Source organism: Osmerus eperlanus, chromosome 21 (genome assembly GCF_963692335.1).
Source record: "Osmerus eperlanus chromosome 21, fOsmEpe2.1, whole genome shotgun sequence".
NCBI classification, from domain to species: domain Eukaryota; kingdom Metazoa; phylum Chordata; class Actinopteri; order Osmeriformes; family Osmeridae; genus Osmerus; species Osmerus eperlanus.
In genome coordinates, this window is record NC_085038.1 from 6,044,395 (window position 1) to 6,061,708 (window position 17,314).

The 17,314-nt window shown below is 45.7% G+C and overlaps 1 protein-coding gene across 6 annotated transcripts in view; it reads left to right on the forward strand.

Annotated features, from left to right (window-relative positions):
• The first annotated feature begins 2,681 nt into the window (after nucleotides 1-2,681).
• Nucleotides 2,682-17,314, forward strand: part of adarb1a (adenosine deaminase RNA specific B1a) — a 31,960-nt gene continuing 17,327 nt past the window's right edge. For 2 of the 6 annotated variants that reach the window (XM_062446465.1, XM_062446466.1), the window contains exons 1-2: nucleotides 2,682-2,950; nucleotides 8,425-8,507. Coding sequence is in view for 3 of the 6 variants with exons in the window: in XM_062446467.1 (XP_062302451.1) it covers nucleotides 16,672-16,771 (100 nt within the window). In the remaining 3 variants the exon portion in view is untranslated. Of the gene's footprint in view, nucleotides 2,951-8,424; nucleotides 8,508-14,936; nucleotides 14,987-15,885; nucleotides 16,772-17,314 lie in introns of those variants that run through there. The other 4 variants (XM_062446464.1, XM_062446467.1, XM_062446463.1 and 1 more) reach the window with 4 other exon arrangements.

Consider the following 17,314-nt stretch of genomic DNA (forward strand, 5'->3'; position numbering starts at 1 on the left):
GCATCTTGTGGCCAAAGTTCCTCTATATAACCATGAAAACTAGGCATGTAATTGATGAAAAGTAACCCAATGTGATCTAGGACCCACCTGCCTGGAATCCTCAGCGTGAAAGTAAGAAGCCCAGGAGGAAGTGTGAGAAGCATCCTTCAGATGCTGAGAGAGAAGAGTCTACAGCTGTGAAAAGGAGGGGGGGGGCAGTGTGGAAGAGAGGGCTGTGAAGAGAGGATGGAAAGAAAGGGGGTCCTCTGCTCCCCATGCAGGCTTCAATATGATTCAATTGAATTGAAGGGGGGAAAAAAACAATAAATAGCTTCAGCTCTGGCTTGGCCATTAGAGCCCATTAATAATGCATGATAGAGGGGAAGATGAGTGTTGGGTGAGAAGTAATCAGAGCTCAGCAGTGCACAGCCCTCCACATGTGAAAGGGTCATTCTGCCCTCCCTATCTGCATAGATAAGAGACAGCCTTGCACTCGGGGCTAATGGGGGACATGGGTTTTCCCTTGGTTGTTAACAATGTCTGTTTACAATGTCCAAATGTTATACTATCGTCTTCCACATACACTGCATCTAATAAGGCATCCATGATTAGGCTGTTTAACTTAAGAATACCCAGATATTTCTGCCAGAGTGGGAGACTTGTCTATTGGCTCTCCAACTGAAGGCTCGAAAGTGAGCAAGAGCGTGCTGGTGCTGTGGGCCTGGTGATGTGTGAGGAAACGGGGGTGCGCTTGATCAGTGCTACTGCCACATCTCGCTGCTCCTATTCCAGGCCCATGCCCTCGGGTCCGTGCTGGATGGACCCTCACACTTTTTTTCTGTCCCTCCTCCCCCTGTCTGCCTCTCTCGCCAACCCAAGGATGTCGATAATGGGCATAAAAATATAACTATGGAACGCATCGCTGCCAAACCAATCAATTGTGGAGGGTGGAACACATTGTATCTGGCTACATTGGTTATTGACAAGTCTGACTGCTTAGTGGAACAGTGATCTAATTATGCTATTGCAAAGTGTTCAGTGAGGAATTTTCTGATGTTGATCTGGAAAATATATTGTAGTACTGGTAATGCAGCAATTGAATCATAGCATTGTTTGGGAAAAAAAACTTCTAGAACTCCATCTCCAGAGCAGATTTTGGATAGCCAAGGCAGAAAGGATGCTTTAGTGTCTATCTGATTTTCAATTTTTTTGCCCCACTTAACTCTATTTCTTATGTATGAGTCATGGGTCTGTCTGTGGGCCTATTTTATCATGGTCCTTGTACTACACAGACGCCCACTAGTTACTAATGAGGAGAACAGGCAGCATTATTCACTCCTGACACAAGGGAGGCTTTGGTAATGAAGGTTTGTTCTTCATCTGCTGCGAATGTAGCTGCACCCCCTGACAGAGAGATGCTCCTGTCCCTGGAGTTGAGATGATGGCAGATTCGAAGCACATTCTGGCTTGGCAACTAAGTTGTAAGATGCAGTCTTCAGAACGTGGGGAGTGAGTCATTGATGGTTAGGCAGAGGGCACCCTTTTAATAGCATCCCATATAGCGGACACCCATATGAGTGTGCTGTTTGGTGTGGACAGATGTGTATTCCCTGCTGTCTGGGCTTACTACTGGCACATTGGCCAACCTGACAATCAACTGTCTCCGAAAGCAGAGCTGAGTCAGTGCCCTGTAGCAGCAGCGTCTGTGTCTGCCTGGGATCAGTTCACACCATGTGGAATGATCTTATTTCACATATAAACCAATAAACTGTTTACTGATTTGAATTTTGTTGCTTACATTTCCAAGTTACCGTCCCCATGTTGGCAAACAGCTGATGTGTCTGTGAGTCAACCTTAGAAGGGCTTGGCTCTCTCTTCCTGTAGATGATGCTTGAGTGGAATATCTGACCTATTAAAAATGTAATGAATTTCCTCTGAGTCCTAATTTATCCATGTTACAAGGATAGACAGCAATGCTAAAACAACGCCTGGTATTATTTCCAGATGTTTCAGTTTTGCCTATGAGTTAATTCTTTTTTTGTGTGTGGATTTTATAGATTGTGTGGATCTCTTTTAAAGTACCTTTCCTACTATGTCAAATAAACAATGCCATATGTGTCAGTGTGCACATTTTGTATACACATAAATGTGTTCATAATGGGTTGTGTTCCTAGAACTAGCACCCTGTCGACCAGCAGACAGATTTAGTGTTTCTCCAGCAAAAACAAATTTAGATTGCTACATAAGCCTACATATTTTCTATTCATGATTTACAGTTCAGAACAGTGCCGTGGGGAACCGTTAATGACTGAGAAGCGAGGATAGAAATCAAGCACACAACGCATCATAAATCTTACATTTGAATTCATCCATGGTTTGACTATGTAGCCAATAGATTGTTTGCCAATTTGGTGACGTTTGGTCTGCTGCAGGTTGCCTACCAAAGCAGCACCTGAATCTTGTTAGGAGGCTTCACGCTGAGTTGACAAATACACACATTTATAGGTAATAGTGTGTACAATAATTGTGTGGGTTACGCATGGCAATAAACAGTATGCCCTCAAAATAAGGATGATTATGTCCAATCACCGTTTCCTGGTCCCTTGTCAACGCGTATTGCGCCAATCTCGCTTCATATACTTGTTTCCACCTCTTTTTTTTTTATCCAATCAGAAAGGGCTGCTTTAGACCATAATGCATTATGATAAATATCGACGGAGGAACCTTGTTCTAACGATTCCTTACCCAATGAATGCAGTAGTTTTTATTTCGCTCGCTGCGTAGGTTATTTTGGCAAGCAGCTCACCCATTTACCACCATTGTTGGATCTCGTGACATCCTATACAGCGTACGGAAAGCGACCGCACCGTCAGCTAGAGCTGTCAAACGAGTCGTGAGCGCAATACAACGTTGGACAAGAGACAATTCACCAGGTTCTGATAATAATATATCCTTTCAGCAAACCGATACCGTGAGTACTAATGAATCCGATTTTTCATTGACGCATGAACAGTAATTCTGGGTCTTTCACGATCACTGGCTATCCTTAAATAGCGCCAGAAGATATATGAATTTTAGGCTGCACCGCCGCATGCTCTTGAATTATCATTGTATTTCGTTTTACACATTCACCATTCGAGTTGAGCGTATTTCAGACAATATTGCTACAGTTACTAGTGTGGCTCCGACCTAATGCGCTGTTTCTGTATATAAATTTATTTAATGCAAACATCAGTTGCAGATATATAATCGTATTCAATTACAGTTTCACACTAAAAAAGCAACACAGAAACCAGTAAGTCTTTGACAATTACTGTTACATATAGGACGCTGTTAAAGACATCTGGTCATCCTAGTACAGCCAGTTAAACTTAGTTAATCAAAATGTTAATTTTAAGACTACAACGTTTCAAGCCAGATGGTCTTTATTTGGTGTTTATTCTTAGAATCAGCATCAGGCATCATTTGAAAAATCACCTTTGCACTTTTTAAGATAACCTAAATCAACCTATTCACTTCAAAGGAAGAAGTGAGCTATGTTAACATTTAATTTTGTCACACATCACCTCCATAAATGTCAAACAGAGATGTTCAGTCATGTTTGGAGGAAAAAAAACTGTCAGTTGACGTGGGCAGTGGAAGTTCAACTAACTAAATAAAGGTAAAACAAATAGTTCTGTGGACAAGAATCAATGCCCTTTCTGTATGTCATTTTGACGAAATGTGCCTCTGGCAACCAACATGCTTATCGACTATTGGGCGTGTGATGCACGATCAAGGACAGTGATCTATTCACACTGTCTGATGTGACAAGCAGTTTATTACCTTGTTTTTGTGGTGCAGAATTGATGAAACTTCATACAAATATCATAGAGGTCACTCAAAAACACAAAAAGACAACATACTGTCTTTGATGCATTCTGAATGCAGGCCCAAATTGCACTCAATTATAAGGAACAAAATGTTACTTATGTTTCTGTATCCGTTTTTGAGCTTACGCATGTCTAATCAACACACACAACCCCATGAATCTGAAACACATGATACAGCCACAGCAAGATGTACTGCATAAAATGACCTGGAATGCTGCTGAGTCTATTATACAAAAATCATTATTATTAATATTTTTTAGTCAATTACTTAAAAACACAGGTCTCCGTATTGTTTTGTTCAGATTGCCACAGGCATTTTCTCTCATCTTCTGCAGATGGCCAAGCAAGTAATTGCATGTGCATGTACACAAATAGAACTAAAGAGCAGACTTGAGAAAATGGTTGGTCAAGTGTGTGTGTTTTGAAAAGGGTTGTATTGTTTACTGCATGGTCGTTACCAGCAATTTTGTACAAGAGAAGACTGTACTCATGATGTACTTTATCCCACAACAAATTATTCAATTGTGCACTATGACCCTTTCCAGAGTGCCACCACCTAGATTTGGTTCTGTTTAATCTCCTTTAATGCAGTCCGCAGCATCTGATATACAAACGAATGATTGTAGAACCCAGGGATTTAGTGGACAAGGGGGATTAAGAGCCAAAGATGGGCAGTCTGAACGGGAGGTTAAGGATTTAGGAGAGCTAGTGGTGAATCCCATTGCAGACTAACTAATATGTCTGTCTCGGGGACCTGACGTAAGCCAGTTCCCCCCTAATGCAGAGTTGGTCATCGTTTAACTGAGGCTTGTCATTTGAGGACATGTCACTGGACAGCATACTGCTTAAGGATTAAAGACTATTCACATTCGTCAGCACTTGTATGGAAGATTGTGTTGAAGAAAAACAACATAGTGTTATTTCTTTATTGATCTACCAAACGATACCGTATGTGAACATTAGGAACCTTGCAGCTTCACATCACATTGTAAGGGTGAACACATTGTGAAGGCAGGTTAGTCATTTTCACACCACTCTTAAGATTTATTTAGCTGAAGTCACTGGCGTATTTATAGTGTTGAGGTGACGTCAGGGGTTTGTATTTTGGGTGTGTCAGCCCATTACAACCTTTTCCATTCTCCCTCCGATAGTAGCACAGTGCAGCAAGTGAACACAACCGCAATGAAAAACCTTGCTGCAGAACCACTCTGTCACAGAACCACTCATGCTTAAATGGCGTTTAATAACACGTTTGAAACCTGCGAATCCCTCTCAATAAGTAATGAGAACTGCTGTTCTTGTGAGCATACTTTGTCAGACATGGGCCACCGACTTGAAATTGAAGGTGAAAAAGTGCTTCCATTCTGGTATTGCAAAGTGACGGATACTGCACTCTGTATTGTACTGTATGAGTGATTCTTATCGTGATGTTTGATGGCATCTGGTTGCCCCCCACATACACCCCCCCCTCCTGAAGTGATCTTGGAAGTGAGAGAGAGGAACGAGGAACACACTGTATGCAGATGAACGGAAGTTGTGAAGACAGGGAAGGGGAATTACGGCTGTGATCTGGAGGAAACTTGGAAGAGGGAGTGAGAGAGAGCGAGGTCGAGGGAGTGAGAGAGATAGCGACAGGAGTGCAGAGGAGCAGTAGGGATGAGAGTGCAGCTTTTTTTTTTTTTTATCTTGATGACAGTGTCCCGCTGCTGATACGGGGACAAAAGCAGAGAGGCCTTATCTCCAGAGCAGGGAGGAGAGAGTCTGATGGCTGAACGCAGGGAGGGCTGTGCTTAGGAGGTCGCCCGCTTCTCCTCCCAGATTGGCACGGTCACAGCGTGGCGGTTTAGTCCGCCCTCCACAGCGCGTGTGGATTATGCTCCTGCTGTGAGGCGAAGTACAGTATGTCACAAAAAAGACACAACAAGAAGGCATCAGAGAAAACTCAACATGATGGGTGCTTGAAGGGCCAACATGCTGAATGGAATAGCAATGATGACATTAAACCAATTTGCAAACATGTCTTTTTGCATTATTCTGAACCATTATTTAAAATAGAGTGATTTACCACTCTAGAGGCTGGCCTTCATTAACTTGCTAATAGGGAGAGAAAGCAAGAGAGCTCTCCGTATTGGAGGCAATCACAAAGGCTAATATTAGCTCTGTTGGAGCGCAGTGGGGAAAGTGCCGAACGAGTGGACCGACTGCTGACTTCCACCTCTCTTTTTCTTTAAAGATAGATTTCAACTTAGAAAAAGAAAAATCGAGCAATTACTCAATTCTGATTCAAGTGTCATTCCATCCTGAAGTGGTATTTTGAGGTGGAATTAACCAAGTTGTGATTCAGGTGATTTGAGTGATGACTAGCTTGTTGTTAGAGCGGTGTGGCTCTCTTTTAGAAGGTGTGAACTCCATGCATCCCCATGGTTTCCAGGGACAGCCTTTGTAATGAGCCCTGAGTTGTAGCACCATCCCACCCGAACAAGGCAAAGCTGAAGCTTTAGAGTGTAAGCAGATAAAGATGTATTTTCAAAAACGTGAATTAAAAAATGATTATTCATTCACCAAGTAATAATTCACATGGGGAGTCAGATGGCTGAGCGGTGAGGGAGTCGGGCTAGTAATCTGAAGGTTGCCAGTTCGATTCCCGGCTGTGAAAAATTGACGTTGTGTCCTTACTTGCCTCGGGGGGAATGTCCCTGTACTTACTGTAAGTCGCTCTGGATAAGAGCGTCTGCTAAATGACTAAATGTAAATGTAATTCACAGAGAAAGGCAGCTCTGAAGCTATATAGTTTAAGCAGGTCAAGATTTATGAGAAACAAATCTCTGTGGAGTGTGCTTTTTTGTCATGTACACATGGTGGATGAATATTGATAGAATCTAGCTTCTTCTTTTTTTTTAGGTAAGGCTACACATGCTTGATGCTGTATTCCGTTTCGAAGCATCACTGCGCACAGTGTTTCAGTCAGTGCAGATCAGTTCCCATCTGCATGACTGGCTTTGTTCTTATTTGGAGGTCTTGGAGAGGTCCTGTAAGGTCCGGTTGTGCTCCTGTTGATGTATTTCAATGATTCATAAGCCAGCTTTTTGATAGAGGTACCGACCAGGCCGAGAGACTCCGAGCTTATTAAACACATCCCCCAACACTCAGATCCTATCTGCTCAATCATTTATCAGCCCTCCATGTGGTGCCCTATCATCTTTACCTTCCTACCAACGTGCACACAAACATTCACACATGCAGTGCAGTCTTGCATACACACACTCACACATACACACACACACACACACACACTGAGGCGTTTAAGGCAGGAGGCCAGAGGGAGCATGTGTTCTCCGCAGTGTGTGTGTGTGTTGTTGATGACAGTAGATTGTGTGGGGGTAAACTGAGGATGTGAGTTGGCCGAGCTGCTGACGTCAGTCTTCACCCCCACCGTTGAAACAGTTCATTGAACATCTCTAGATGCTGATTTCGTGAGTCTGTCCCCCATGCACTGCAGAGGGAAACTGTAGCGGTGTCTTATTGATTATAAGAACTACTGGGGGCTTTCTAAGCTGTCCTCTCAGTGGAAATATTCATTATCCTATTAGCTCATGATCCATAGCCATATCAGCGCATTGGAATTCCTAAAATGTGGTCTTTTAAAATGAGCTGCCTCTTTTCACTGCACTCCTGACTGGTATCTTTCTCTCCTCTCTCTCTCTGTCTCTCTCTCTCTCTCGCTCTCTCTCTTTATTTCTCTCTTTCTCTCTCCCTTTTCTGCATTGTCCATCTGCATCTCTCTCTGCGTCTTTCTCTCTTTCTGTCCTCTCTCTTTCTGTCCTCTCTTTATCCGTCTCTCTGTTTCTTTCTCTTCTCCGTCCTCTCCCTCACGTACACACGCTCTGTTGCTGGTACCAGGAAGCTATGAAGCACGACCCTGCCGTATCCAAGAACCTAATCTACCGTAACCTTATCTACCCTACATACAGTATACGGTATATACTGAATTACGCTCCGCAGTTCTGGAATAGTTCTGCGGTTGTCGACCCAATTTGGCAGTGGTGCGATGTAATCAGGTCACTGGGACCAGTGGAACTGATGTGGCCTGTTCCCGACTTCCCATACCCAGCTACCATCTGCTTAGGCCTGGTTAACACTGATACAGCTACTGTCAGTGAGAAAAAGAACCAGCAGATTTGTACTCTTACTTGTACTACTCTTATTCTTTCAGCTGCGCGTTCTGATATCTGGCCTGTCACACCAGCGTTAGGTTCTGAAGCTGTGGTCCACGGGCCTGCATCCTCACTTACGTTCAGTAGGCTAGGAGCCAGAGTCGTTAGCACGCAACATTCTTGCCACCTCTCATTAACATGGCCCAATTTCAACGGCTTGATTAAAATCGGCAAATACCCATTTAGCTGTGTGAAACGCCCTTGAGCCACCTCGACGTAGCCGCCCTAACCTCCCGTTGACCCCTGGCGTGTGTGTGTGTGTGTTTACATAGGCGAGGGGCCGGAGAGGGTCGTCTTCTTCTCAGACCGGTCTGACCGTGACCTCCTGTATGTGTGTGTGTGTTGTTTTTCTTCTGCAGGGGTGAGCTAGTAACACAGCAGTGTGAAGCCTAATGAGCCCTGACCCTGATCCATCATCCTGCTCCAGTTCTTCTCCAACACTGTAAGTAGTGAGGTCTAATCTGTAGATTTATGTTGAAGGTTGCTGCCCTTACTGCCCAGATTTGCATGAGAGAGACTGAGACAGCAGGAAGATGGAGCTCTTGGTAGCTAGGAGCAGATCATATATAGTTATATATACTGTAGTAATTATGTACAGCGATTTCAGGCTCCCAATTCAGTAGTCTGGTTGTTTTGTTGTTGGCCAATGCACATACGTACACTAGACATTTTTGGGTGGTATTAGAAGCTTCATTACAAAAGGTTATTGTTCAGCTCATTTTTTCTCAAAATAATATGTCTTACTGGCACACAGAAAACCATACAAACTATGTGTTTCTCATAGCATTGTTCCAGGATGTTCCACAATGACTATATCAGCTAGGAGCGCTTGTTTTAAATCTTTCACAGAAAAACCAAGCTGCAACCTCACATTGATGAGAGATGACACGTTATTCTCAAGGGTTTAAAAAATAAATAAGCACCTATTTTGGCTTTTTCAGCCCCGAGGATTTTCCCAAGAATAAATCAGAGCTTGCTGATTCATTGTTCCTCAAGCTATTTCATGTGTAAAAATGTAAAGGATCAAGACTGATTTCAATTTTCTCTGGAGTGGCTAAGTCTATGTTTATCAAATGACTAGCCCATAAGGAACGATGAAAGGAAGAAATCCCCTTTCACGTTCAGAGAGAGAGAGAAAATGTGTGTCTTTCATGTGCTCTGTGCTGTGCTGTAATTCAGGGTTGCTTTGATTAAGACCTTGTCGTAGTCGGATCAATGGCTATAACCTCTTTGATTATGCTTCGGGGAGCTGAAGGTATGCTAATAAAAGCATCTTAATACGCCTCAGCCAGGTCAAAAATACAATTGAGTTCCGGCCGTCTGTTACCCTGCTGTCACTGGCTGGTTGGGAGCATGTGATGGACTACAGTAAGGGGCTGCAATGCCCCATTAGGACCCTACAGTATCTTAATACTCATTCACTACACATGTGATCATCACATGTATCATGTGGTGAGGATGGCCTGTGCCAGCCTACCTACCCATAGCCAGGTTGGGTATAGCAGCCCCCCCCACACCTTGTGCCCCATCTGTCAAGATGATCATCTGCTGCTGTGTCAAAGGCCACTCTGCCCACCCCATGGACATTTGGGTAAAGCTGACTCACTACATAACCCCTTCTACCCCTGCTACTGCTGAGTGTGTGTGCCTGCGGGCATGTGTGCATGCCTGTGTGTGTGTGTGTGTTGTGCGTGGCATTAGTCACTGGTGCCTTCGGTGGTGTTATGTCCACAAACACACACACAGTGATGATGAGAAAACCTGACTCGTCTCCTAGCCTCTGGGTGACTCTCCCAGCTGATATCACCGTGATTAAGAGGCTTCATGCTCTGTCTGGCGGAGGGATTGATCTCCGGTTCTCCATAGCTGCCTCCAGTTGCAGTGAATCTTGTTAATTCAACCTCTGTACAAGTCATTTTATTCCGCTGTTGCTCAATAAAATAACCCTGCTTGAAGTAGTGTCGTAATAGATGTTGTTGACAGTTGACAAGAGGCCCACCCTGTCGAGTGTCCTTCCAACAGAAGTGCTGAATATTCTCGACGGTTCTCTTTGGGAAACAGATATTGTAGTTCACTGTTCCTCCTTCGCTTACAGAAGGACCATTAGTATCAACAACATAGTTCACTTCATTGTTAAAGAAACTCACCAGATTTGCTCAAATTGACTCATTGGTTGATCCGTGCTCTTGTCTGTAGATTTGACCTCTATCTCTCGTCAATGTCTCACTCTGGTAATGTGGTTCGTGACTGAGCAGCACAACAGCAGTGTCACAGTTGTGCATCGCAACAGGCGCAAGAGGCAGGTCAAAGAAAAGCGGGAGCTCAACTTGAAATGCAACGCGTTGTACAAGCCGACGCCACGCGCGACACATCCGAACTGGGGGGGGGGGGGGGGGAGAGAGAGGCAAAAGCGGGCCGAGTCGAAGCTGTCAAGATTCAGTGTCTCCTCTGCTGCTCCCTGTCACGTTTCATCGTGTCTGGAAGTGCAGCAGCCGGGGTGTGCTTTGACAGGGCAGATTGAAACCCCACACGCCCTCATGCTCGCGTCCCCTCCTGGACTCGCAGTGCACTCCGGCCGTCTCCTTCCCGGGGCTCCGACGGGATTGTCTCTGGCCCCGTCCCGGTGTTTGGCTGCCGCCCTCCATAGGCGGCGGAGTGGGCCGCGGTCGCACAGGGGAACAAGCGTCTGCCGAACCCCTCTGCCTACCGGTGGCCAGTCCTCAGCTGGCGGTAGGCTTCTCTGGCGGGGGAGGTGCGAGAGAAACTGCGTCACGCCCGCCTGGCCCTGTCCGTCGGCCGGAAGCCCCCCGAGGGCGAGGGAAAGAGCGAGGGAACGGGGGAGGGGGTGACGAGAGTGCAGATGCGTCCATCGGAGCTGCAGGCGTCGGGGCAGATGGAGGGATGGAGGGGAGAGGGGAGCATCTCAGATCCTGTAGCAGCAGCATCTCTGTCACAGATGGGCCTGCAGTTGGAGCTTGTAGGTGTTGGAGCCGGACCGGGCCGGGCCAGAGCAGGGAGGGCAGGTCGCTTGATAGCTGTCCAGCGGGGGCTTTTCTGGTGCTTTACCCTCGCCGCCGGCCCTGATTCACACACCACACATGCTAAGTCAGCTAGCGTTTCGGACACGGTCATCTTTCTGTACATTTGGGTGTTTTCCCTGGACTGTTTGCGCAGCTGTGGGTCACTAAAGACAGCCCAAGGGTTTCCCTGGTGTCTCATTCTAGCAGTCTATGGGTGTGTACATATCTATTCCTTCAGTGAGTGTGCTAGGGTGTATTTGTGTGTGGATAAAACAACGGGCTAGCCATCCTATATCTCACCTCTCCCATGATGGACTGTCCAATTCTGAGACAACAGACTTGTTCAGTGGAAAGTCAGGCTCCTTGTCTGTCTTATCAGGCTTCCACACAAACAGCCTTTCATTTTTTCCCGGGGCTTTTATCTTTATGACCACTACACTGAATAGTTCCCCAGGGCCCGGTTGAATTACACTGATACTGAGACCGCTCGATGCAGTGTGTCTCTTACCCTGTTAGAAAACGTCCGTCTCTATGCAAGTGGCCGTGCCAGCAGAGAGTAATATGCTGAATGTGCGACCGACGGGTTGGCTTGTATTATTGACTGAGGTAAGTAAGCAGTCAGGGGGGCAGTCCGGGGGGACAGTCTGTTTTCTCAGGACGTTGCTGGGAATAACCAGAGGAAGTTCAAACTCCTGACTGTGCACACTGCTGATGTCTGAGTAGAGGTTTCCCGTCCAGGGCCCTTTCTGACTACAGCATGAAAAGCTGTGTGTCAGACATCCGTGTAAGACCACCTTAAAGTTCCAGAAAGAAAAGAACTGCAACAGTTCTCTGTAGGATATCATTATATGAAGTATAAGCCATGATGTTGTGACCAGTCACACCCACACATGGACACACGCACACTGTGAATCGAAATGACTGTGTATTCCTCACCTGGACACATTCATTTTGTCTGGATTATTGTCCTTCCCTGCCAATACCCTGATCAGGTGACATGCAACCTTGTTGTAATCTCCTGTCCTGGTCCTGATTTCAACCTCAAAGAGACCATCTGCTCTTCCTATCCCCAACCCCCCAACATACAGGATGCCCATGCAGACCTACACTATATAGAAATGTGGAGTACATACAGTTAGTGTATGTGCTCTATGGTTCAGTGGGTTAACTATAGCCTAAGCAGGTCTGTAGATTTGCGACTGTAGTTTCCGATTTTGTTGAAGCATTTAGACGTTGTCCTCTGGACTGTGTTCGTCAAAGTGTCTCCTGAATTAAGTCTGTTGGCGTGTATGTGTATTTACATACGATGTTTACAAGAGCACGCTAGTCTGATCTCACCAGACGTAGATGAAGTTGGAGACAGAGCTGTTTGTGTAATCCGTGCTTGGTTTCACTGTTTCCCTGCAGGAATGTAGTCGGGCAGGCAGGCAGCCTCAGGTCTATCCTCCCTGTGTGGTTTTTCCTGGCTGGATCTCAGAGTAGACTTTGGATTTCCATACATAAGTAACCTGGTGACGGCTCACCCCGCTCTCGTTCTGGGCGTGAAAACCAGGCTGTGTTCTGTCAAGTTCAGAGGAGAGAGTGTCTTCCAGGGGCTCCAGACAGAGAAGACTCTACCATCGCAGCCCCTTTCCTCCAGAGAGGGAGAGAGCGGGGAAAGAAAAATACATGTTGTTTTGGATGCGCAGTGTTACACCGTTGATTATATGTAGTGGAAATTTCAAGCTGTGCCAAAATGCTACCTCCCTGTTGTTGTAGTGAACAAAGGGACCTTGTTACAATATTCTCAGGACACACAGTCTTTCTCTGACGCTCCTTTTTGGCGCATGTGGTTTGATTTCAAGACCTACAGCAGTATCAGTCGCCCAAATACCACCATTACCACACACTTTGCATCTGACCTCTCCTACAGAACAACAAGATCTTTCTCTCCCGAATCATTTGCATGAAGGCTAGTTCACTAGAGTGTGCATTTTCCCCCGGTGTTCCATATGTGGAAGCTATACATCTAAATATTCTCCATGAAACATGAAAATGAAATCGCCGGTGGTAACCGAGCTGAATTGATTAAACTCAATCCCTCAGTATCAATACCAACCACCTGCACCATCGAAGAGCTAGCTTTTTGGTGGTGCAGCTGGTCAAAGTGGTGTTTGTCGAGGTGGGGGGTCGCGTTCGTAGGCCAGAAGACCCGGCTTCAAAACCCTGTTTGGGTGAAATTGGGAGGAATCAATACTCACGGGCAACGCGATTACACCTCTGACACTAGCGTGCCAAATGAGCCCTCCTCACATCTGCTGCGGCTCTGGGTGAGTAGCCTGCCCTCCGAACAGAGGAGGGGGCTCTCATTACTCTCTCCCTGCGTGGTGATGCACAGCCAGATCAAATGATCTGTCTGGCACCAGTAACTGATTACGCTGTCTAAGTATTGATGGGACCTGCATGCAGATGTGTGTGTGTGTGTGAGAGAGATAGAAAGATAGAGAGAGGCAGGGAAAGTCTTACTGCTGTCGGTCCTCTTTATCATCTACAATGCAAAAAAGACAGAATGGCTGCTATGGATGAAAGAGTATCTGTCTAATGAATAGGCGGCATGTTTTAAGGGATCACTTGAACCGAAACAATGTATGATAAATTATACCATCTTTTGATTTTGTTCTGTATTTTCTGACTGTGGAAACACTCAACGAGATAAAACATAACGTAGGCTCTCAATCACTACAATCATTGAATTCAGGTGCACAAAGCAAGGGCCATAAAGACATGGTTGAGCGAGTTTGGTGTGGAAGAACTTGTCAGGACTCTGTGCAGGCCAGTCCTCAACCCGATAGAACACCTTTGGGATGAATTAGAGCGGAGACTGCGAGCCAGGCCCTCTCGTCCAACATCTGTCTGACCTCACAAATGCACTTCTGGAAGAATGGTCAAATTCCCATAAACACACTCCCAAACCTTGTGGAAAGCCTTCCTAGAAGAGTTGAAGCTGTTATAGCTGCAAAGGGTGGGCCGACATCATATGAAATCCTATGGTTTAAGAATGGGATGTCACTCACGTTCACATGCGTGTGATGGCAGACGGATACACGAATAATATAGTGTATAATCGGTTAAATAGTGCAAGTGAATTTGTACTTGAGGTGTTTTTCCTGCGTAGTGTTCAGTGTCTGGGGCGAGGGGCTGTTGTGGTGCCGGATGACACGGATCACATGACCATGACAGCTTGTGGTTTCAGGTTTGAATCTGTTGGACCTTGAGTTCTCAAAGTCTAAGAAGGATATCATCTTTTGCTGTTTTCTGATTATTTTAGCTATTTTCTATTTTTTTCTGTCAGTGCTTCTAATTGGACTTTTCATAATTTCAGTGTTCAGGACGACCTTGTGTTGCACTGTGCACATTATAGATAATCACTTGACTATATGGTCCTGTATCCCAGTAACTTAGTATTTTCAATTCTTCACAGTATTTTAGCCTCTGGTTTCCTGTCGAGCAGGCCTCACCCAGTAAGGTCACTGTAATTGAGGGTTTGAAAGAAACGACAACAGTAACAGGAATGAAGTTCAGAACCATCTGATCTTGAGCAATTCAAGGGCTCCATCTACAGGTTGTAAAGTGATACTACATACTTCTACAATGGTCTCCATCAGTAAAATAGTCATAAACAGTGGAAATGTGTCAGGCAAAAAAAAACAGGTTTAGGTCTTCTTGCTGTTTAGAGAGGGTCAGGTGTAGGCTTGGTTACTAGTCAAAAGTTTTATGCTGACTGTGAACCTCTCTTTACGACTGCACGTTTCAATTGTGTCGCAAAAGATTAGCAAATGATCCTCTTGTTTTGTGTCCTGTTTCCCCCCCAGATCACTGTTGCCATCAAGTTTCCTCACACCCAACAGCAGCTGTTAACACGGTACACTAAGTTTCTTATTCTCTTGGTGCTTATTTTTAAATCGAATTATGGATAACCTCTTCCAACTCTCCTCCACTAGGAGGCAGTGTGACCTATGAAACTCAATAGGGGGGGGAGTAAGTAAGACAACTACTGTTGTCTTACTTACCTCAAACAGCATAGCATCATTATAAGACATTCCCATGACACTATTCAAGCTTAAAAAAATGGTGCGATAGCAATATATTTAGTATTCCGGGTTGTTGTGTATCTAGAACTCCTACTAACTTCAAAATATTGAAGACTGCACTCAGTGTACTTGTAGTTCTACATTGTGTTCACCAGGGGGAGGCAAAGGACCTTTTCAGCAGTTATTTTGGGGCATTGCCTTATTATTGATGAACTCAAATTTGTAAGGCAATACAAAATCAGGATTTGACCTGGGTTGTCATTTGTATTTAATTTTGACCAACTCAAGTGATCACCTATAGCTGGTATAGTGCTCAGTTCTATAGGGCATGCGCTCACATCATCATTGGTTGACGATCTCTCTCGGAGACTACGGCGGGAGCCCGAAAATACATTTTGTTTTGTTCTCACTTTTCGTTATCCAAACATGACTTATGAAAAAACGCATGTATTATTCATGCCATCCTTTGCTCTCTTAAAGGGCTGAGGAGTTTCATAACTCCAGTGGCCAGATTTAGCTGGTGCCTAATAGGAGACATGGACACTAAGTGGAGACAGGCAGCTACATGGTGCTAAATCTCCCTGCTGCTGGTGCGTGTCGGGACAGTAATTGCCCACTGGATTAGAGAGGCCTTGGGAAGGAGATGGGGGAGGCTGGGTGGTCAGGGGGGCTGGTGAGGCCGGGTCGACTACAATAGGCTGCTGACTCAGGAAACCAGCCAGTGACGGTCCTTAGTACTCTCGCTCTATTTGAATGTCCAAATTGTGGGTTGGATTGAGTTTCCCTGGTGCCAGCCTATGTCTGGAGAACAACAGACATAGGCTAATCCCAAAAGTGCAGCGTCTGTCTGTCGGCGGACCAAGTCCCCGACACCTCTGGGTGCTTCCCTCCTGTGGTCACACTGTGACGATCAGAAGACACAACGCCGTAGCCTGCGCTCCAGTGAGTTTGTGGGTGAAGCTAATCCATCGAAGATCGAGTGTTAAGGGAAAGTGTGACCTGGAGGCGCTGCGCTGCTCCCCCGCCCTTGACAGGCCAATTGGATGGACTCCCGCGGGTCAGGAGGTCCCTCACCTGGATTGGCTGGCGCCATGGTGATGCACCGGGCGTCAGTATTAAAGAGTTGACTGGCGAGGCTGATGACAGCTGAGACTGAGAGCGAACCAGAGAGAGAGAGAGAGATAGAGAGAGAAGGAAAAAAGAAATCAGTCGGAGAGGTAGTGAGAGTGTGTGTGTGTGTGTGTGTGTGTGTAGGAGAGAGACAGAGAGACAGACCCCATTTACCAGGCTAAGCCCATGTGCCAGACAGCACCATCCTCTCTTTGTACGGTGTAGCGGCCGCCCCTCTTCCACGTGCGCGCCTCTCCTCCCCCCTCCTCCTCCCTCTGGAAGTAGTGGAGGGGAGAAGGGAGGAGGGTCTGTGCTTGGCAGAGTACTGAGGAAGCGGAGGAAGGGCCAGCACGGAGAGAGAAGCCCCTCCAGACCGAGCAGCCACAGCGCGACCCTGCCCCAAGACATGGCCCTTTTTCTGGACAGCTCCCAGAGCGCGGGGGCCTATTACTGCCTCGTCCGCACCAGGTTCAAAAGGAGGCGCAAAAAACGCTCCGAACGCAAAGGTAGCCCAGGATTCCGTTTCTTTTGGATTGGTAGTTGTGTGTGTGTGTGTGTGCGACTGAAATTGTTCTCGTTTGTGGGTCTATGTACCGTCTTAAGCAAGGTGTGTTTTTATTTGAAGTTTTAATGCATGTGTTCAAGATTGGTCAATCAAAGGAACTGTTGATTAAGGACTTGTTAATGATTGAGGTACTACTTATGTTGAACAAAGTTGAAGCAAAACATGTTTTAATGTTGCTAATTGCCGGTGGTGTTGATTACATACAATAAGGCAACTATAATTTATCTTTAGAAACAAACATTCGGTTGAAATGCTATGAACTGTAATGTGAACACATGGCATAGTGTATGTATTGCAAATTAGACAATAATAGACAACACTACTTGAATGAACTCCCAGACAAGAGTCGCCAGGGCAGCTGTTTGAGCCTCTGGCCAGGTAAACAGATAGTTGCAATTCAGGCAGCTCTCCATGCGTAAAGAATCCTCTTACTATATATTCCAGTCTTTGTCTCTAATCACAGTGGATAAACAGCAGTTGTCCT